The sequence below is a fragment of the Lynx rufus genome, unplaced genomic scaffold (genome assembly GCF_022079265.1).
Source record: "Lynx rufus isolate CCGP_SWC_20201006 ecotype Redwood Valley unplaced genomic scaffold, mLynRuf1.p SCAF_1, whole genome shotgun sequence".
NCBI classification, from domain to species: Eukaryota; Metazoa; Chordata; class Mammalia; order Carnivora; family Felidae; genus Lynx; species Lynx rufus.
The window spans coordinates 181,061,499-181,084,749 of NW_025814823.1; the positions used below are offsets into that span (position 1 = coordinate 181,061,499).

A 23,251-nucleotide genomic window follows, 5' to 3' on the forward strand; every position below is an offset into this window, starting at 1 on the left:
TAAATTGAGTGTGCAGGGGAGCCTGGGTGGCTTAGTTGGTTAAGCGTCCGACTTCAGCTCAGGTCGTGATCTCACAGTCCGTGAGTTCGAGCCCCGTGTCGGGCTCTGTGCTGACAGCTCAGAGCCTGGCAGAGCCTGGAATCTGCTTCGGATTCTGTGTGTCCCTCTCTCTCTGACCTGCCCCCATTCATGCTCTGTCTCTCTCTGTCTCAAAAATAAAACGTTAAAAAAATAAAATAAATTGAGTGTGCAAAACTTCTGTAATGTTAAAAACAATAAAAAAGGAAGAAAATGTTATGCAAACATTGCCTTGAAAGACATAAATAGGAAAGCTGTCATTTGTAAACTGCTGAAACCAGTGTGGGGAACCATCTCAGTAGCTTTGTTCCTAGAGGTCAAGTCCCTGGGCGAGGTCAAGTCCCTGGGCTGGTGTCCAACAGGAATGAAGATCTGTGTTGCTCCTGAAGGTCAAGGAGGTCAGCACCCTGAGTCAGGCTCCCAGTCCCACCAAGGAGGATCTAAATCTGGGCTCCCACTGGCCCTGCTTGTGTTCTAGGACCCCAACATGGTTAATTCCTAATGGGGTGCCACTGAGAGACAGACAACAAGGAAGCAAAGTAATCACACTTTCTATCCTTTACTGAGAAGATCTGAGACCTCAGGAGGCATGTTGGACAGTGAAGCTGTCAGCCCTGGGTTTGAATCCCAGCTCTGACAACTACTATCTGTTGCCTTTGGGCTGTCTCAGGAGGCATGTTGGACAGTGAAGCTGTCAGCCCTGGGTTTGAATCCCAGCTCTGACAACTACCAGCTGTTGCCTTTGGGCTAACCACTCCCTTTCTCTGGGTTTGTCTACTCATCTGTATAATGGGGTGGTTTCTGAGGATTAACCAGGGTAACATATGTAGTACCCAATCTGTGGCACTTCTACATCTTTCTACCCAGGTGTTGTGCTACCCAAACACAGCCATAACTATTTTTCCCAGATTTAGAGTATAAATTTATGATGGTATAGTTAAAATATAGGCTGCCCAGCATAGGTACAATGAACTAGTGTAGGTGACAATGAGATAAAGGGCCACGGGTTGGGATAGGACTCAGTGAAGCAGGAAGTCATTTTCTAGAGCAGCTGAAATCAATATTCAATGAGTGATCAATATGTCTATAGATAAGGAGGGACCAGTCACGTGAAGGAAGGTGCTAAAAGCAGAAAAAACAAAGTCACAAGATCGAGTTCCAAATTGCCCATGTTGCTGTATACTCTAGCTGCTTTTCAGGTGGACAACTCTCTGGAGCCTACTTTAGCAAAAAGCTGCCAGATTTTATTTAACAATGACTAACAAGTGTCCCAAGCAATGTTGTGCAGATCATTCATTCATACTTGATGCAACAAATATTTGTCAAGCATCTATGATAGCGCTAGGTAATTTTTGCTCAACATCAAACGTTGGGATGCACATCATACCCCCAGTATCCCTCATCCAGGCAGCAGGGCATGGTCCCAGGGACTCAGTGTGGGCTTCAGTTGGTGGCATCAGGAGAAGATTTAAACAGCCATCCCATAATCATTCAGTGAAAGACTGGCCACCACCCTTGGGTTCTGGGTAGTGACTGAGCATCATGTCCTGGCAAGGAGCACTGAGTCCCACCCACATTTCCCTGAGCTGCGGCTTCTATGTCAAACTTTCCTCCCTATCTATGAGATGCAGGACCAAAAGTGGAGATGATGATCATTTTGCCCTAAAAAGCAGATGCTTCATGATGGTTCTGGCTGATTCATCTCCAGCTTAAAGATGAGATTTCTTGGATTTTTGAGGCAACACTCTAATGATCAATTTTATAGGACAGTCCACCTCTATAACTCCACGGAAGAGTGCTCATGTAAATGTGAAGCTATTGCCTATTTCAGAAACACGTACCTAAAATTCCAACCAGTTAAATAAGACTGATGTCGAGCAAAACGACAGCCTTCCATAGCCACATTAGGAGCTAATCATTTCAGAAAATGTTGCCATAATTCATTTATGGAAACAGCGAGACTATTCCCCAAACAAGTGATAACGGGAATGGACTCATAGTCATAGCCGGGAAATGAAACCTCATATTAATACTTCCTAAACTTAACCGAACTCCAGAGGCACCTCAGCATAAATCTGCCTTACAGATTATTCTGCCTCACATATTTTTATCTATTGCAAATAAAGTTGAATTCAGATTATTGCTTCAGTCATTACACCTCGTTTCCATTTATTTGGGAATCAGGACAACCATCTGAAGCTTCTGTTTAACCAAGAGATAGGCAAAGAGATTCTCCTAAGGACATTAGATTCACTGCCTTACACTACAGCTCCTCTGAATCAGCCCATCAGCCTTCACCCTGCTGCTGGCTGGCTATTCTTCAGGAATAGATTTCTATCCTCAGTGTTCACTGCTCCCATGATGTATTCACAACATCACACAGCAATAATGATTTTTATAGAATCCTTCAGCTGTTGGGACTACATGTGGCCTTTACATCTTTTGAAACCCAATTTGTCACCTTAGATAAAAATGGCCAACTCTTTGCCACTAGGGGAATTAACAGACATTTATTTATCTGACCATTCAGGTGAGCATGATTCTGCATTAATATGTAGTTCAGTTTATTAGTGTTATTTATAGCAGCTAAAATTTACTGAGTGGTTACTGCTGGCCATGCCATCTCCTGATATGTTTGTGACTTTCTGGTTTTCAGATTAGAGAACCATGAAAATACAGTGACTTGCTTAAGGTCACACAGCTCTTAAGTGGTAGAACTGGGATCCAAAGTACGAACGCTTCGAGAACCCACATTTCTAATCACCCCGCTGACTGCTTTTCAGACATTGGCCTAAATACAAGACATACAAAGAGGTGTGTATCCCAACAGGTGGCAGGGACCACCCTCTGGATGTACAAGTCAACTCTGAAAGGGAAACGTGCCAACACAAGTGAGGATAAATGCACTAGGGAGGGAGATAGATTATCGTGCTATTAATACCCATGTCAACCCAAAATGATGTCAGGTACAACAGAAATTAGACAACTTAGAACGGGGTTGTGGGTAGCAATCAGAAGCTAAAATCAGCAATATGAAGCACGTAAGCAGTACTCACATGTAACAAAGGGAGAATAAGATGGCCTCCAAACTGAGAGGAGTTGTTACATTGGTATGTAGGCTATTGGTATATTTGCCAGTAGACGTGCAGTATTGTAATGGTTGGCTCAAACATAACCACCCCTTGCCCTTCTGGGAACTTCACTGACTTTGAGAAAGCCCCATGTAGAGAAGTGATCATTTTGAAACCCTGGGCTGTGTTCATTGAGAGGCTGACAAGAGCCAGAGGAAGAATTACCAACCTCCCTGCTAATCTGGCTCCTAGTACCATGCATTAAGCCAACTAGTAAAAATCATTATGAAGTTTTTGCTGAAAGGGCAAGTGTAGAAAAACATGTTTCTAAACAGAATAACAGTCTTTGCCATTTTTTTCCAACTTGCATACCATCTGGAAATTCTGATTTTTTTTTTTCAAAGGGTAGGAAAGAAATGTGCTCCAGGCACAAATAAATGTTTACAGCTGAGTTATAAACCGAGAATGGTGGGGCTTAAAACAGACAGTCTGGCAGTGATGGAACTCAAGCTGCAGTGAGACAAATAATGCTGTGGGGAACGGGCCAGCTTGTTTTGCACATTGGCCCTTGTGAATGGGAAGTCTTGCTTCCCACTGACCTCATCAAGCAAATGTTTGGGAAGAAGTCTCCACATCTGGGTTGGTTCTAATTCTTAGAAGGCAAAGGGAAAAGATGAAGCAGAACGACTCTCTATCTTGATATTCTGAAGGCAGCCTTCACCTTTGGAAACTACAATACCTCATAAGAAGTGTCAGCCCGTGGATGCTTGTTAAATGGAGTAACTGAGAGATGGCATGATGATGTCAGTGACAACTAATATTCCCGGATCTCTTATTAACTGCCTGATGCCACACACCATGTTTTACAAGCACTGTCTCCTTTATACTGGATGCCAAGTGTGAGGAGTTCCATTTTACCGATGAGGAATTGGTGGCTGAGGGAGGACAAATGACCTGCTTATGTTCAAGCAGCTAAGTGATGGAGCTGACAGTTGTAACCAGCTGGACCAACTCTAGAGTCATATGTTACACAGAATCTGTCGATGCAATGTTACCCAAAATATGCCCAACCCTTGGTCAAGACGGAAAGACTCATCTATTGGGAGTTTGGTCTCTTCTGCCTCATCTCCTATAATTTATAGTTGCAGAACAGTCCAATGAGAGCAGACATAGGTTTGCAAATGATACAGAGTAGTAGGCAAACTTCCATAATGGGTCAGGTAACAAATATTTTATGCTTTAGTGGGCCATCTCATCTGTGTTGCATCTACTCAGCTCCATTGTTGTAGTGCAAAAGCAGCCATAGGCAATGAATGAATATGGCTGTGCTCCAATAAAACTTTATTTGCAAAAACACATGGCTGGCCTGATTTGGTTCATGAGATGTTATTTGCTGACCTCTGATATAGAGGACACCTTGACTTTAAAATGAGTGATAGGTTTTGAGAATGATCCATGAAATTCTACTTGGGAGTTTATTCTTTCTTAAGATCAGTGCACAAATTGGCTACATGTGATGTGCCCTTTAAAAGCTCTTGTATTCTTTGCCTCTGGGCCTAGCCAATCAAACTGGATTCCCTTATGTTATCTGACCAGGTCAGAACACTGTATTGAATCTTCGTTCTCAAGGCTTATCTAATCCCAGATCTATAGAAAAAGTGCTCTGTGCTCTTGTAATGAAGATGTATGAGTTCATTCCTTTTAACATAGAAATACACTCGAGATGGTGAGTGATTCTGGCAGTCTGTGGGCTCCCTTTTCTTGATGTGAAACCCAACAACCAAACCAACCACATTAAGGTTTAATTGAAAGAGAGAATGGAGAAAAAATAAACCATGAACAACAACAAATGGAAAAGGGAAGACAAAGCCCAAAGAACATACTCTCCTAACTAATTAATCAAGTGCTTTGTTTCCACTAACATATCAGACAGTGTAGGCTGCCCTGTCTATTAGACTCCTTTCCAAATCTGAGCAATGTAAACACTCCTAAAGACCAAGTAATGAAATCTCTATCGATGTGCCATCTTAGATGGAACTCACATACCCTTGTTTTGCTTACATTTTAATTTGCTTCTGCTGGATACTTACCCAGTAATTGCTTAATAAGATTAACCTCCCTGGCAATGTGTGGTGTATCTTGATTAAAACATTATCAGAGTGAAGGATTATCGTATACCACAAAAAAATGGAGGGGGTGTTATTTAATTAACTTATTGCCAATATATCTTGATTGTCTCTTTGAAACACTGGAAAACTAGTCGATGGGAATTGATTCAGGTTATCTAAATGTATAGAATTGGGGAGTGGGGAGGAGGGAGGTCACTAGGTAAAGAAATTGAAACCTGAGGTTCACTTTTTCAAAAAGACATAGGTGGCTGTGAGAAAGCCAAAATCTTTCTAGTTATTTTTTTAGACCAAACTTTACAACAGCTTGAGAGATCTGCTGTCTTCGGTCATAAGAAGAGTACTCTTTGGTGTTCAGAAAGGAGATGTTCCCAGTTTTCGTTCAACTTTATTTTAAATTCTCACACTTTTTCATAAGAGTCCTATTGACAGAATTCATTGGACAACAATTTGGCAACCATTTTACTATCTTGTAAACTCATTTGGAAAATAACTGGTGATGTTACAGGACTTAAAAAAGCATGTTGCATCTGAGGGGGAAAATTCTGGTCTTTCCAAAGGCACTGTGGAAAGTGTTTCTTCATTTAATTGAGAGACACTGTACTCTTAGTTAGGACTTGTTCTCTTCAGGGAATCTTCAGTTCTGCTGATATGGGATGTTCAAGTGGGGGTGGGAGTTGGAAACAAAACTTAATCACAAATGCGCAGAGTGGCTGACCTTAACTTATGGAAGTTAGTGCCAATCTGTGAGTCTCTTCGGTAAAGGATGCTATTTAAGAAGCATTTGCATGTAACTTCAGAATGTATACATACCAAATATATACCTGTGCCCCATGAGCGAATATGCATATTCACTTTCAAATGTGTGTTCTGCATTCTTCTCAAGGGGCAGGGTGCTGCTGACTTGTAGATTAAAGGGAGCTTAGGGATCAGAAGCAGCAGAGACCCCCTAAAGCGTTTCTCCAAGAGCAGCACCATGGACCTCTTGGGCAGGATCATTCTTCGTTGTAGGGGCTGTCCTTTTACTTAACGGCATCTCAGCCTCTCTCTGCTAAATGCCAGTTGCAACTCCTCTAACTGTGACAACAAAGAAGTCTTCAGACACTTGCCCAATGTCCCCTGGGGGCCAAAAATGCCCCACAGAGAAACACCGTCATAAAGGAAACAGGAGCTGTGGATGGTGTCAAACACTGGAGGGAATGGACTACACATCAGAGACCAACAAATCTGGCTTCAGGCTTTTTGGTCAGTTAAGGCAGAACATGATCCGTTAAGGCAAGATATACTTTCCATTTTTAGATCTAGTTTTAGTTACCTGCTAATGGAAAGCATATAATTTCATCCTCAGATAAAACTTTTTCATGCTTACTTAAAGGTAATTTAGCGTTATGATTAGGATGGATGAGTAGAGCGATTCTTGAAGATGGGATACAAAGAAAGACAAAAAAGTTACACTCAATGCCATTAGGACAACTCCAGGGAGAATAATTTAAGCAACATTAACATCTCAGTATGACTAACGCGCATCTCTAAGGGAAGATGAATTCTGGAATCTTCTCTGTGGGAAATGATGGTGCTGAGGAATACCCCAACAACTTGCCCAAAGATGCACAGAGCACAGACTTGAGTTTAAGTCTGTACCTGCCTAGGTGTTTGATTGGGGAAAATTTCCAAAACACCCTGGGCTTGGTTTCCCTGAGACGATACCCTTCCTTTTAGAGCTGTTGAAACTAGGCAATGCTTAGCTTGGTGCACACCAGGTGTCCAGTAAACGTTATTTCCTTTCTTGTCTCTGAACTATCTCTGCGGGGTATTTTAAGAAACATGGGGGTAAACTGTGCTAGGTAAACTGTTCTGATGTGCTAGGAGGCAGAGTGGAAGAGTCTGTGTTTGGAGAAGCCCTTCCACACCATCTCTCCTGTTTGAGATTTCCATCCTGACTCAAGCACACCCCACAGTCTGCCATCGGCTGCTGTTGTTTTTTTTTTAATTGCCCCCTGTCTCTACCTCCTCACAGTCCTGTTTTTTCTCTTCCTTCTTAGCACCTTGTTAGCACCTATTTTTTTTTTTTTCCTGCAAGAATACAGTTGCCTGATTGCTTCAATAAACATCTCCATTGTCCCCTTTACTGTTCTGAGGAGAGAAGCTTTGTTCCCTGAGTTGTCAAAACTCTGTTCTATTCTCTCCCAAAGCAGAACAGCTCAGAATCTTTCTCTTTCCTGCCAGGCAGCCCTTCCTCCCTGGGGAGGCTGCCTCTCTCCTCTGGGGAGTGGGCTCTGGTCTAGCGGCACGCGCAGCCTGCTGCTCTGGGCTTTCTTGATTAGGCAGGACTTTCTCCTGCTGCTGCTGCTGCCTCTCCAGCTGCTGCTGTTGCTGCTGCTTCTGCTCGGGCCTTGGGAGGCTTTCAAGTGGCTCCAGATAGCAGAGGTATGCACATTGGTCTGGGAAGGCGGGGTGCCAACTCTCAGTGGCTCCAGCCAAACGCAGCTAACAGACAGGAACAGCAAACAGCTTTTAACAGGGGCACCTACGAAAGGCAATGGTTTTGCCCCCCCCCCCCCCAATTTCTTTTCCTTTTTGTGTACCTTCCAAGATTTGGATTAGAAAACCTAAACCGGTTGGCGGGAGCTCTGAATTTCCCTGTGACCTCAAGAGGGCAAGCAGCAGCTGTAACCTCACCTTTGCCTCCAGATGGCATTGTTGCCACATCATCGCTTCCTGGTAGGCCGGTCCTTATCCCATTGTTAAAGGTGTGTCCATCTGCCGGCTGCAGTTGCCAATTGAGTCCGAGCAGATGCATTGCTGCAGGAGAGACAAAGTAATGAAAATATGAATAGATAATTCAGCAATGCAAATGTCAAGGGGGGAGGGCCAGGTGCCTCTTCCAAGCAATTGCCTTTTAAGGAAGCTGCACTTCAAAAAACAAAAAAACCCAAAAACAACATCAACAAAAAAACCCCAGCTTACCCCAGGCCTCAGGGATTAGCTAAATACAGAAAGGGAGGAGATCCGGGTGATTAGGTCTCCTCTCCCTGTGCTGCTGTTCACCACCTTTGGTGAGAGGATCGCCAAGGTGGGGAGAAGAGGAGGGGGAATCAGAGTTCAGGCCTCTCTACCACGGAGGAGAAAATGTCCCTCTGGAATCGCTGTAAAGAATACTGCTCCATCACATCCAACCTCTCCCACACTGTGGATGCAGCTGTTTTTAGACTGAGGGTCCAAGGGCGTTGACAAGGATAATTTCCCCCAAACTACTCAAAACAGTCAGTGTCGAAACAAGGCTCCCCAGATGGGATGGTCTGCTGCTGAGACTGTAGTTGCACTAAAACAGCAATGCAGCAAGTATTGCTCACAGCTGGACTGGCCCCTGTAAGCTCACCATTCTAGTTCAAGCTCTCAAACTGCCTTTCCTTTCCACCTCTCTTCCTGCTAAGTGGGTACCTTTCAGCCCACTGTAGAAAAAGCTCAGGGGTGGTTGTAGAATGGGGTCCTTTCACAAAAATACTGTGATGATTCCCTCTCACACCCTGCACCCGCACCCACGCTTTCCCACGGGGACAGAGGGAGCCGGAGTGCCAAGGTGCTATCTTTGCTAATGAGACAAACATGTTTGTAGGACTCTTGCTTTATTTCCACGTGTACTGCAAACCTTCAACACAAACTTCCTTCCTTCCCTCCTGTCTTTCTTGTCACCCTGTGCCAGCTCACCACTTCCCAGGTGGTTTCTCAAGCTCAAATCACCCCATCTTCCATGGTTCTGGGGGAGTTGTTTTTGCTACGTGGAATGAAAGGCAAATCCCAAACACCTGTATTCTTTCAGTCCCCATCTAAGAAATGCTTCATTTGCAGATAAATAAGGAGTACACTCCCCTGCATACTGCCCATTCAAACAATAACCACACTGTGTCTGTCTGGCATTTCAACCGGACATAGGTTGATGCTGTTGCTAGGGTTCCAGCGCTGCAGGAGAGAAAGGGCTGTTGACAGGGAAAGGTTCAGGGCATGATGTGGGATGGGAGAAACAATTAACCACAGGAAACGCAATTAACAATGCTTAGGAAATTGTTCACACGGCAATTAATTCTGCATGCCTACCACCACTTAAAGTCAGGCTGCATTCTATTAAGGTTAAAAACCTATCTTCAAACAATACAGCTCAGATTGATGGCCGCAGATTAATGTGCCAAGGTGTCCCTGTGTGTATATCTGCTTTTTAATTTTATTTTTTTGCACACTTCCCCATTTCAGAGCCATGTTTTTTTCCCCCTATACATTACTTTGAAGTGTAAGGCAACTCTTTGAGATGATAAATACTAATAAGAATAAGTGACATTTACTATACACTTTCTGTCAAGGTAACACCTAATTTTCTCCTGCAGTTTATCCGTTATATGTAGGTCACTCACTTGAAGAGACCGGATTCTATTGCCTCAAATAATGACATATTTTCACTGTACAGAGGTCAGGAAATGAGAACTAATCGTGGCTGCTTCGAGATAACGATAGCTTCTGATTTGTAATTACCAGGTGAAAGGGAGCCAAGGAATTATCTATTTTAAAATGATTCCCTTTTTTTTTTTTTTTTAAATGCCGCTCTTGGGTCTTGGGACTTGCCTTGAGCCTGCTTGCTGCTGCAGTGGAGGTGTGGTTCCCTCATGAAGGGTCTCCCTGCGTTTTAAGATATACATAGACCAGTACTGCAGGTGCAGCTGGGCTCAGGCCTAACAAAGCTTTGAGTTTCTCATCTAGAGAAGGAAGCTGTGGGTCTATCAGGCAAGAATGCCAATCTGCCCAACGCCCCATCAGTGTGAGTCTCTTTTCAAAGCTGTTCCCCTCTTTGGAAACCCAGTCTTGGCACTCCAAGATGAGGAACATACTGCAACCATCAACTTCAACTTCGAGAGAACAGCAAGCAGACAATACCCTAATCTTCTTGTGCATAAGGAGGGCATTCATGAAACTAAGTTCTGTTTGCAGAAACGCTCACCCCTCCCTTTTTGTTTCGGGTTACATAGCATCTTTTTATTAAAAAAAAAAAAAGAAAAGTATTCTGAAAACAAGAAGATGAGAGATGGGGTGAGAAGGGTTAGGGTCAGAGGGGACAAGTAACTGCTCAGACAACTCCCAGAAGTGAAAAGAAAATAAGAAAGTGAGATGGAGACAGGCAAAGGGGAAGAGCCAAATCTGCTGAGTGTAAGCTCTGTCATCCCAGCAGAAGCGAGGCAAAAAAATGAAACTCAAGTTTGGGCATATTTTCTGTTGTTGAACTGAACGTTAAGCAAATAAGTGAGAATTATATCAGGGGTATAACCACCTTCTTTTGTTTTTTGGGAGGGACGCTGAAATAGGCTTTTTTTTGTACTTTTTTTTTTTTTTTTTTTCTTGGTCAGCTATTCCTTCTCTCTTACTTGAGTAAGAAAATGAGAGTATCTTTCTGGCCTATGGGGATGGACTAAAGTGTCCTTAGGATAAAGAAGACCCAGGAGAGCTGTGAAGTAAATGAGTTTCCTGACTAATGAGAACTCTGTTTCTTATTCTGCTACTGATTTGCTATATGGCTGGGGCTGAGAAATCCGTGTCTCCATCAATCTCTCCCTTCACCTTCTGAAAATATTTCCCTTTACAGGTAGAATAATGGCTGCTGAGGGCTTGAGAGAGGTCAAGTGTCCACAACATCCTCGAAGATCTAGCAGAATGTCTTGAATATAGAAGGCATTCCATCCATAAATGTTTACCAGAATAGATAATGACATATGGAGTTAGATATGAGGGGCTGGATTGTAGGACATTATACTCTCACAAATCAAACATATGTAATAGAGAGGCGTGGAGGGTGGACTACAACAGTGCTGGCAGCAATAGGGACGAGACTACAAAGAGAAGCTATTTTGGATACTAGTGTTATCAGTACCTGCTGCCAGTCCTTGAACCCCTTCTATGGCCAGCACTTTAGGAGCCATTCTACAGGTATTACCTTAAGATGTATGACTCGCATCTCTGGTTGGTACTATCCCCATCCCCATTTCATAGACAAAGAAACTACTGACTATGAAGTTTGATCACTGGGGGATTTCACAATCAGAGGAAGATAACAGTGGAAGTGGTTATCTGCTTCATATTTCATAGTGATTTGGGTACAAATTCTGGTTTGCAATGGGATCTCAGCAAACCTGGTCTTTTGCTCGAAACTCATGATAATCTCACTGTGGTTGACGAATGACCATTTTCCATATTCAGCACCTCTTCCTGAAGGGGTGATATCTCCTGTCTTGTTGAATTCAGATATGGCCACATGACCTGGCAGCACACACTTTGTATACCTTTTTTCCTTCTGCCACATGGTCAACTTGGGTCTTGAGGAACGATAACATGGCTCAGACCCATGGCTGATGAGTGGGAGAATACAGAATGAATGAATGAATAAACTGTTACTGTTATAAACTGCTGAGAGTTTGGGGTTCTTTGTTTTAACAGCATGCCTGAGACTTCCCTAACTGATAGGTTCACTTACAGCAGCCCCAACTCTTCCATGGGGCATACGTTCTAAGACTTGCCCTCCTGGTGGATGCCTTAAACTGCAGAATAGTACTGAACCCTATGTACACTATGCTTTTTCCTGTACATATATGTGTATGATAAAGTTAAGCTTATAAATAAGGCACAGTAAGAGATTACAACAATGACTAATAATAAAATAATTATAAAAATATACTCTAATAAAATTTATGTGAACGTGGTCTCCCTCTTTCTCAAAGTATCTTCATCTTGTGATGCTGTGAGACAATAAAATGTCTATGTGATAAGATGAAGTGAGGGGAATAATGCAGGCATTGTGACCACAGTGTTAGGCTCCTGCTGACCATCTGACCATATGTCAGAAGGAGGATGGTCTGCTTACTGTGGTTGACCATGGGTAACTGAGCCTCAGAAGGCAAAACTGAAGATAAGGGGAGCTGCCATGTAAGTAAACTAAGATACTCCATTTTTATACAACAGGGCTCTGTGCATTCCTTAAAGTTATTTATTTATTGGGTCAGGATCCTTTCTAAAACCCAGCCAGGAAAAGTTAGGACTACTACATACTTAAGGCCACCAACCACAAAAATAGCTCTTTAAATATTGTCATAGTATATCCAGCTGTGATGCACTCCAATTTGGACTTAGAAAGTCTCAAGACTTTGTGTGAACACTGGCATCATCAACTTACATTTTCTCCAACAAGACATCCTGGATGCAGTGGGGTGGTCCCCTCTCTCACTCTCCACAAATTCTCTAGCAGCTCATCCCAAAAGGTCCTGTTCAGACCATCCTAGGGTCAGAAGTGAAATGAGTTTGGGAGGTCCTCTCCCTAATGTGACTCACCCCTGTCGGCAGCCAAAATGCACAATTTATCATGACTTGACAGGCTCTGCTCCAGGGAGACCCTCAGATGGAACAGTGGGGCTCCATGGGTCAGCAAGGATGGAACAGGGAAAGGTTCCAAGTGGAAGTTCATGTAATCCAGGTGGCAGCTGGGAAATCAGCCACTAAAAACACAATAAGCAGCCAAACTCTGAAAGTATCTCCCTGGCTAATTGGAGAAAACTTTCACCAAGAGCTGAAAGTGAACCAAAGCAGGATGAATAGACCACACACAGATTCCAGATTTCAGCAAGAGTAATAAACAGACCTACTTGGAGTTAGGGTGATAGTTCCTTAGCGGAGTTGCCTGTTTTTGTGCCACATGGGCTCTAAAAGAAATACTCAGAGGTAACCAAGTGAAGATTAAGGGAGAGGGGTTGGTTGCAGGTAACAGAATTCCCCAGCAACTGCAAGGACAGGAGATGTAGGCCTTGAAAAGTGGCAGCATGGAATGGGGGTTGTCTGAAATAGTAATTAGGGTATGTGTGGGTCCTGCTGGGTGCCACTTAGAACCTTCCATGTTCATTGGCTGGCAGAGGATCAACCTGACAAGAGAGTCAATCAATATGTCAGCAGCGCTTCTCAGAGAGCTGCTCAGCCCCTGCTTGTCAAGGAGGGCAAACACGGGGGCCACGGATGCTCTGTGTTTGCTGAGCAGGCCTCCAGGAGCAGGGGGTATCTTTAAAGATCAGGCTTGTCGATACATAACCGGAGGAAGAGATTGGGCTTTCCCTTTGAAAATGGAAGGCTTGAGGCCAAGCAGAGCTTAGGAAGTGGGAGGAGGGAGGCTTGCCTGCTGGGTCTTATAGCTCAGCATGCGGTCAGATTCACAAGGGCCTTAGAGATGATGGCAAAGCTCCTTCAGAGACCAGGTAGGCTGGGACTCTCTGCCCCTCCCCCCCCCCCCCCAACCGCATCAGCCAATTTAGTCAACAATGCCAGGACTCCTGTGGGAAGTGTAGCCAATTCCCCAAGTGCCACTGCTGAGAGGAGAGAACCACAGCAGAATAATCAGGGCTCAAATGCACAAACACTAACCCTGAACTTGCACAGGGAATCTGCAAAGGCACTTTTGTAAGCTGTAGTCAAAATTAACACATGCAGATGAGCCTGCTCCATGAGGATGTTGACAATTAACAATTATTTTGGCAATGCACCAGGTACTGGGCTAATTATGTTAACTGCATCATTTTATTCATTACTCATCATTCAGCAAATATTTATGGAGCACCTACTGTGTGTTAGGTGTGTTCTAGGCTCCAGGAATAAAGAAGTTGACAGGAGTTCCTTGCTCTCATGGAACATACATTCTAGCGGGATACATAGAAACTAAATACACACAAATGAAAAGTAGAGGATGAATAGGGTTGGAGATGCCAGGGCCTGGGGGTGAGTAATTCAGTTTTTTGTTCAGATGTAGACCAGTCAAGGATGGTGTCCGATAGGTAACATTTGAGCCAAAGCCCAAAGGGAGTGAAAAAGCAATTCATGCTGACATCTGGGGGAGCTTTGAGGTTGGAGTGGGGTCAGTGGGAGAAGAGAGTGCAAGGTGGTGGGGAAGGTGGGTGGTAGGGAGTGGGTGCCCTTGGAGAGACTTTGCCATGTATCTAAGTGAGATCAGATGAACACCGGAAGATTCTAAAGAGTGTGAAAGTCTATTTATTTCCATTCTCACTCAGTGACATGGTAGTGTAGTCTACCTCTTCTAGATAAGGAAATTGAAGCTTAGGGAGGGTAAGTCACACGCCTAAGATCACACAGCCAGTAACCAGTAACCAGGAAGTCTGGAAGTTAAACCCAGACACATGTAACTGCAGAGTCAGAGCTCTCAACCCCCACACTGCCCTGCTACTGACTTATTCAACGTCCTCAATAGAGGCCATTAGGCCCCTAATTCTCTAAGTGAACCACTACTTAGTCAAGACTGAACAGGGCAATGCGCTACAGAATTACTTACTAAATACTGTCAAGGCTCACTCAGCAACAGACACCTCCCTTTGTAGGCAGTGGTTAGTCCTCTGATAAATCTGTCCTTGGTCAGCGACCAGCTTGCTACTTAACTGAAAGGAATCGCGATTGTCAATAGAAAATAAATCTGTTTGGCAACCTCAGTTCTCAGTCAGGCAGGCTAGCAATCAATATGCTTGGTGACTTTTTCCTTGGTCAGTTTGCTTATCATCCTTTGGGGACCTTGAATACGGTGCCCTTTTTTCAGAGAGGAGGGGGCCCACTGCAGTGGATTAATGGTATCCTTTTTAGGAACACTGTCGTGCCTAAATTACCTTCTGCCTAAAAGAAGAGATACAAACAAAGCCACGTGGGATAACATTCACGGAAGTGCCTTAAGTCTTAAAGGAGTTTAAAAAATTTAAATATAAAGGAGTTAAAAAAAATCCCTTTCAAACTGCCTTGGTGGAATGATTTCTCTTATTCCACCCCTCCCCCTGCCCCCACTGTATTGCAATACACTGAATGGAATGAATTTTCAAAGCACTGCAGGGAAGTTATGCCCACAAATCCCTTTACTAGTAATGGGATTTGTGTACCTATCTCCCAAGAATGCTCTGAAAAGTTACTTGTCTGTGTCTAACTTCCAGCTTGCAGCTTCCAAAATGGTTGCAAAGTTTCTGGCCCAGGAATGACACAGAAGAGGAAGAATGAGGCCCAGATAGGATACCAGAATCCTGACAGGACCAGCGGAAATGAGAGGGGGCTTTGGAGAAATGCACCTGAATTCACACCTCTATCTGCACTCTCTTATCTTCCAGCCGTGGTGCTAAAACAGGGATTTTGTCTCTGCCTTCCTAATGCTTGTCCCTTGCAAAGGCAGGGAGGCTTTCTGTCCCCTCCTGCACGTCTGCCAAGAGAACAAGGTGACAGTTGCGTGAGGCAGCTCTGAGACCAGGGAGCAGCGTGTTCTGGAGACAAGAAGAATCCACATGGAGGGAACCAGCGCATTAATCTATTTTCATGACAGGCTCAGGATAGTACAGCAAGTGGGAAGTGGTATGAGATTAATCAATTCCTGTGTTTGGAGGAAACAAATGGGACCCCTTGCAGCTTCAGGATGCATGGGGCCCCCAAGCTGGTGTGACTCCTACCCCTCGAGTCCCCTTACACCTGCCACTGTGCGCTGCAGGTGGTAACTCTGGACACTGTCGGGGTGTGGTGTCTGGTGTGCTCAGGTGACCTCTAACAAGGCCCTTTGCTCTCAGCATCACCAGGTGGATCAATATGTAAGACAGACACACATGCTCACAGCTACTGTCTTTTCCTCGTGCACAGTCTCCAGGAACGTACCCTGGAGGATTGGCGATGCTGGCCAGGCGTCCCATTGTCCACTGAGCCAGCTTATCCTCAGGCAGATAAACACATGCCTGGAGCCATTCGCCACACAGGGTATCATTTCCCACCCAGACGACTCCTTTCCCGCCGCTATTTTTCCCAGGAAAGAAATAAAATAAAAGCCTTTCTTTCTCTAAGAAAGGACCCATGTGATCAACATACCTTTAGAGAATGATAATATCAGTAGGTTTTATTCAGCAAATAAATCATGGTCTCGGATTTTAAGAGCTTTTGTGATAGCAAAACACATCCCCGCAATCCACACGCATACACCTAAACGCATCTTTCTTCTCCCTCAGAAGCTTGTCATTCAGTGTTGACAACCCAAACAATATTTGTCTTTCTTTAAAGAACAGCACCCGGCAGCCCTGTTAAAGAGGGGGCCGGACCACAAGACTACTTACTACAAAGGAAAGGTGATGCAGGCTGCACGCGGCATGCGGCCACCAGACTCATAGGAAGCAGACATTATGAATGTTTTAGAGGATAAGATGTCATATTGATTGGTAGATGTGCAGTGTATGCTGGAACAAAGAGGGGGAACTCTCCCGTGGAAAGTAGGCTTCGCAAGAAGCCATGGTGAGGGGCGTCAGGGAGGTGGCAGTTGGGGCATTGGCCATATTCCTAGGGCACGTTTCTTCCCTCGGCTGCAGCAAATGAAGAAATGAAGGATCTGGTCTTGCTTCCCTTCCGAGTCCCAGGCACCCCCCCCCCATTCAAACTGCTTCCAATGAACCCTCTGATCGAACTGTGGAGGCTACAGTCAAGCAGCCAGAAACGAATAGCAAAGCCAGGGGTGCCTTAGGAATGGGGTAAAGGAGGAACCATCCCCCTATCCCGGGTCTTTGAGACTCATTCCTGTCAGGGTTTAAATCCCCGTTCCGCTACTCATAAGCAGATGACCTTGTGCAAACTAATTGACCTCTCTGAGCTTCACTTTTCTTAGCTAGAAGAAAAAGTTAGCATTTTTATAAAGTACTGACTCAGTGCCTAACATCGTGTTAAGAGCTATATATGCATTATCTTATTTACCCTTTACAAGAAGTCTAAAGTAGGTACTATTATTCTTCCCATTTTACAGATGAGAGATGGGAGGCAGTATTGGAAATTTACCCATACAGACACGGCTGCTAGGTGGGGCAGGTGTTTATAGAACCAAGTGTGCACTTTCGGCCACAAAGGGAAGAGGGTGATCAAACTGACCTTACGATGTGGTGTTAGTATAAAGGAGGCAGGAATCTGTGAGTATCGAACACAGAGAAGGCACTCAAGAAATGTGTCTTACTTTTTGCTGTATCTTGGATCATTTTGCCATTACAACGAGACCCATTGTAACTGATGTTTAATTGAGCTCTTGATGTGTGCCAGGCGCAAATTTTATCAAGTGTGTGTAATATTTTCCCATTTTGCAGATGAAGACATTGAGGCTCAGAGAGCTGGAGTAACATGCAGCTGCTAAGTGGTAGAAAGGTGTGACTTGAACCTGGGCCATGACACCTAACACCTGAGCATCGCATCATTCCAGCTCACAGCAGGACAAATATCAGCTCCAGGCACCAGGAAAGACTAGGGGTGTTTATTCATCTAGATATTCTTCTCGCATTTGCCTAATCCCCTTTCTGAGAAACCTCTTTGGCTTTCTTTTCTGCATTATATCAGAAGGGCAGAGCCACCCAGCTCAAAGGTCATCTGGTCTGGTTCTTGTACAGATACTGACCTTGAGCCTCACGTAGGTGAAATGACTTGCCCAAGGTCATGATGACCAATGACTAGCTAAGCCAGGATTTGAAGCTTGGTCTCCTTTTTGTCTGGTGCTCTCTCTACGGTCCTCTTCCATCTCTTTAAAGAACAAAGGATTCTGAGGCCTACGTGCAATGCAATGCCTTATCAGAGAACATGAGGGAACCTCAGTGAAGCCTCCTTCTCTCAGCCTTTTAAGATTTTTATTACTACTATTTGCAAGGTAAGGGATGAGCAAAAATAACCTGTTTATAAACTAGTCAACAAAATGGGTATCATGATCCTTCCCAATCCTAACTTCATTACATCGGGTTTCTATGACAAATTGCTTCTACTGCAGGAGCTCATTCACAACGAGAAACTAAAATCACCATTTTTCTAATTCTACCTGGTCCAAGGATGCCATGGTCGATACAGACACGGCTCCCTCCTGCACAGAAGCTGGGCAATATTTCAGGAGTGAGGAATGAGTTAGAGAAATAAGGATGCTGAGCAAATCCTGCATGTAATTCTCATGTCAATTTGGTCATTTGTTCAGCAAAGCCAAATTAGGCACACGGGGAGACTGCTAGTGTTCTTTTCAATGTTTAATTTCTGACATGGTTCTCTCAAGGATTTTTTTTTCTGACTCAGAAATAAAAAATCTTGTATGAGCAAATTGGGCTTGATCTTTCTCTTAACTGGTTTTTAGTTAAGTGGATTTTACATGCCTAACCTGAAACATTTTAGAGTTGATTCTAATGGAAAGAAACATTGCATTAAAAAATTAGTTCTTTCTCTCAGAGCCTGATGACACAGGAGGAAATAAAAACCCAGAAATCCGGTAGTGCTGGTCCTCTGATATGTTTAACATAACAGGGTCAGCTTCTTACTGAGAGAAAGATTATCTGGTAGAAGAAAAAAAGGATACTTTGTTTTTGGAATGCAAGCCACCTATATTGTAAAAAAAGAACTACATTTTCATCTTCAATTAGATAAATGACACAATTAGACTTATTTTGAGTTTGTGACAATTTACTTAATAGAACTAATTTCAGGGGTTTTATGTGACACTCAAGTCCCACACATTTCTTTCCTGCTAAAGGTACACATTTCTCTCAACAGGTAGCAACATGGTAACTACTGTGGCACTTTTGGCTTATACAAAGCACTGTGATGACAGCAGAAAGACACTCCACATTGTTCATTATTAACCGCCCTCCCCTCTTTGGCTTGTGCTCCACTCCTCCCCCCGCCCCCAAACAATCTCTAAAAGATCCCAATTCTGGTATAATCCAATTCACCTCCAGGTGGGGGTTGGTGTCTTCTCTGATCCCAGCCAGGGAAGAGAGATTCTCCCTGTCCTGCATGTTCAGAGCTCAAGAAAGTGAACCTGTTTGTGAAATCCCCCCACTCGTTTTTTTACTACTTAGTTCTTTTAGACTTAAGTTTCTAAATTGTGTCCCTTCTGGTCTTATCTGGTTTCAGCTAATCTTTACTTTAATACAGGACACTAATGAGGTAGGTATTTTATTATCCCTATTTGTCAGATAAAGCAACTGAGGCTTGTTGCAGATACAGAACACGCCCAAGGTGGAGAGTTGCCAGTTGTTGTTTTTAAAACTGTTAAATCTGGCATCCCAATCCCATAGTTAGGACTAATTCTCAGAAACCTCACTGTCCTTCTGCAGCCCCAGGAATAATCTCCTAACTAGTGTCCCCAGATCCTCTGAGCTTTGCTCCAGAACTGTCAGAAAGAAATGCCCAGGGGAACCAGAGTTGGGTCTAACCTCTGAACTTCTCTGGTTCTCTACCCAGAATGTTATTTGCATTCTGCTTCTGGTCCAACAGAAACAGAATGCAAGCCACATATGTCATTTAAAATTTTCTAGTAATCACATTAGTAAGTAAAAACAAATTTAATACTATATTTTTTAACCCTATATCCAAAATATTATCAGTTCAGTATGCATTCAACATAACAACCATTAATGAGGTATTATACACTTTTTTTTGCACTATGTCTCCCAAATCTGGTGTTTTACCCTTAGAGCTTATCTCAATACAGACGCTAAATTTTCAGTGGTTAAAGTGAAACATGGTCCTTCCAAAACAATAAAAGTATGTTAAATAGATAAATGTTTTCTACTGCGTCAGTTTTAAAATTTAAATCAATTACAGTGAAAATAAAGTGAAAGATGAGTTCTTTAGTCACACTGACCAAGTTTCAAGTACTCAGTAGCCATATGTGGCTGCTAGACAGAGTAGTTCTAGACTACAATGGCTTTGCAGGGTTCTCCTAGGCTCCTCTCCTCTGTGCTTGCAGGATATTTTGTACCCACATCTATCACAGCATTTATGGCCTTATTTTGCCTGTGTTTATCTTTGAGAGAGAGAAAGAGAGTCAGAGAGAGAGAGAGAGAGAGAGAGAGAGAGAGAGAGTGTGTGTGTGTGTGTGTGCGCGCGCGTGTGCCAGGTAGGGTGGGAGGGACAGAGAGTAAGGGGGCAGAGGATCCCAAGCAGGCTCTGTGCTGACAGCAGAGAGCCCAGTGCGGGGCTTGAACTCACGAACCATGAGATCATGACCTGAGCTGGTTGGATACTCAACCGACTGAGCCACTCAGGCCCTCAGCGTTTATGACTTTAAATGGTAATTACTTACTTACTGATCATCCTACCTGCTCCCTGCTGGGAGCACCTTCATGGGGGAGAGTGAGTCTTCATCTCCCTTTTTTTGAATTTGCCCCAGCAAGTGGCATCAGGCCTAAACACAGTGGCATTCAATAAATATTTCCTAAATGAAAGAATGGTTTGGAATTGAGTTTAAAAACTCCTAATTAGTTGGGTCTTATGGTGTGCCAGGCTAAGAGCAATAACGGTAATAGTAATAAGCGATTTGTATGGAATTCTGACGTTGTGCCAGGTTCTCAATTCCTACCTGCTTTAGAGACATTTCTCTTGATCACTACCCCCTGCCCCCAGGCACCTTTGAGGGCGGAACCATTATTCCCATTTTCCAGATGAGAAAACGGAGGCTTAGAGAGATTAAATAATGTGCCCACTCCCACACAGCTGCTAAGTGCCAGAGCCAGACATGTGCAGAAGCATCTTCACCCCTTGGCAGGTCTTCCCTCACCTCAGTCTTCAATGACCATGGTCATGACTTTTACTAAAGCCGAGAGCCACTTGTACTGGCACATCCTTGCCACATTTAAAAAGCAGTCCCCCTTTTTAAAACTCTAATCCATTCAGCCTCATCCCAAAATAGTATCTGTGAAATAAAACGCTTGCTGTATTAGTTATAAGGCTTTGTGATACGTTCAAGTAAACATAACTATTGAAGTAAAACAACATGGCCACATGCCACACAAGGTCATACCCTGTAGGTTCTACTAGTGGTATGCCTACCATACTTGGGGAAACGTGAACTTGTAACTTTTATCTTTCTGTCCCCATAGGCCAAGCATTATTTCTGTGTTTTCTGCCCTCAGTGGCAGTCTAACAAGGGAGGAGCAGTAGAGGAACAGGCTGGAAGGAAGGTTTCCCCATGCCTACCTCATATTTCTAGTATAAAAGCAAAACACAAGACCTAACCTCCCACCCCTCCACCTTGTGGGTTTTTCTTCACTTCTTCAGGGCCAGAGGACAAACACTGCTTCAGGGAGGCTACATCCATGGAATCAGTCCTTCCTGCTGAGGGATTTCCTATCTTATGCTAGGTAATGCCAAGAGAGTCTGGAGTCTGTTAGAATCCAAGAGCCCCATCCTCCCCACCTGCCTTTTCCCCAGCCCTGTGGGGGAGGGGCTCCACAGTCCATACCACCACAGTTGTGTTCTTGGGCATTGCCATTTCTACTTACTTCATAAATTCACCAGCAATCATTATACCTCAGATACTGCAAACCCTAAATGCAATTTTCAGTAAGAATAACAGCCTACACTAATATAGTGCTGACTGTATGCTAGCCACTGTTCTAAAAACTTTAAATATGTAGACTTGAAATTGTCATTTCTGATAGATCAACTGTGATAGAATATCAGTAGTTTTACATGGTCCATCTTAAATAAATTAATCACTTAATACAACAGCTCTAAAGACAAATACTTTTATTATACCCATTTAGAGCTGAAGAAAGTATGGGAGAGAGATTGAGTAACTTGCTCATGGTCATTCTGTCAATAACAGTAGAGTGGGGCTTTGAACTTGGGGACTCTGGCTCAGAGCTCTGAACTGCAATGCTTTCTGCCACTTACAGTACAAGTATCATAAAAAGAATGCTGTCTTGTACCTAAAGGCTGGAGTCTGTATTTCAGACATATTGGGTAAAGCATACTTAAAAATTTTTTTTTAACATTTATTTATTATTTAGAGACAGGGGAGAGTCAGAGAGAAGGGGAGACACAGAATCCAAAGCAGGCTCCATGCTCTGAGCTGTCAGCACAGAGCCCAATATGGGGCTTGAACTCACAAACTGCAAGATAATGACCTGAGCTGAAATTGGATGTAAGCATCCAACTGAGCCACCCAGATGTCCCTTGGATAAAGCATACTTTTGCGGAAACAACAGAACATGGTAGTTAGAGGAGCTTTGGAATCAGACAGACCTGGCTTCAAATCCAGGTCTAGGCCCTGGACCTTAGTATCTGTGAGGCTCTGGGAAAGTGTGCTTTTTGATTTTTGATCTTGTGGACCCTCAGTTCCCTGATCTGCAAAGTGGGGGTGTTAAAGGTCCCTAGTTCACAGTGGGGTTGCCACGCTAAATGAAACAAGGCAGGCAAAGCACTTAGCTCAGCTTGACACTGCGTGAAGAGCTCAGTCAGCAACAGTTGTGCCATGGACTGGTCAGAAATAACATTGTTCGCCTGGAAAAAGGTATCTTTCAGATTCCAAACAGCTAGGTTTCAAGCAAGTAGTCCATTCCTAAATTGGAGAGGGCCTGCCTTCTGAATGAAAACTACAGAATCCTGTGCAGGAAAACTGGAATCATGTCCTCCAGACTCATTTTACAGAAGAGGTTACAGAGACCTAGAGGGGTTAAATACCTCGGCAGGGAGGCCAGGCATCATTTTTGAGAACCACAGATCCCTGATCTCATTCGCTTCCACCTTACTGCGCTGACTTGAAGCTGTCCTTCTGGAGTGATGCTTTAAAGAGGAGTCTCAGACCTGCTGACCTGAATCACATATTTCATTGCACGTGTGGTATCATTGGCAGCACTAAGCAGCGTTTGGGAGGTGCAGTTGGGGTAGGAATGGGAATTCTTAATGATTTCCACCAACTTTCTCCAAAGCAACCACAAATATACAGCTTCTAAGTAAAACCTGTGTGTTTCCTATGCAAATGTAGCTTCAAGAAAAGGCCTCAAGCCTCCCTTTCTCTACTCGGATCGCCACCTCGAATCCTCTCTTATGTTAATATTTTGGAGAACCACTGCATAAAAACACATTAAATGGCAATATTTTCTGAATTTAACCTTATATCTGCAAATTCAGGGTGCTCATGTGATGAGC

At 43.7% G+C, this 23,251-nt stretch overlaps 1 protein-coding gene across 3 annotated transcripts in view; it reads right to left on the reverse strand.

Annotated features, from left to right (window-relative positions):
* TENM2 (teneurin transmembrane protein 2) overlaps positions 1-23,251 on the reverse strand; it is a 943,516-nt gene that overhangs the window by 211,739 nt on the left and 708,526 nt on the right. For 2 of the 3 annotated variants that reach the window (XM_047073159.1, XM_047073150.1), the window contains exon 6: positions 7,955-8,077. The exons of the other annotated variant lie outside the window; for it this stretch is intronic. In XM_047073159.1, coding sequence (XP_046929115.1) covers positions 7,955-8,077 — 123 coding nt within the window. The remainder of the gene's footprint in view (positions 1-7,954; positions 8,078-23,251) is intronic. 3 annotated transcript variants of the gene reach the window in all.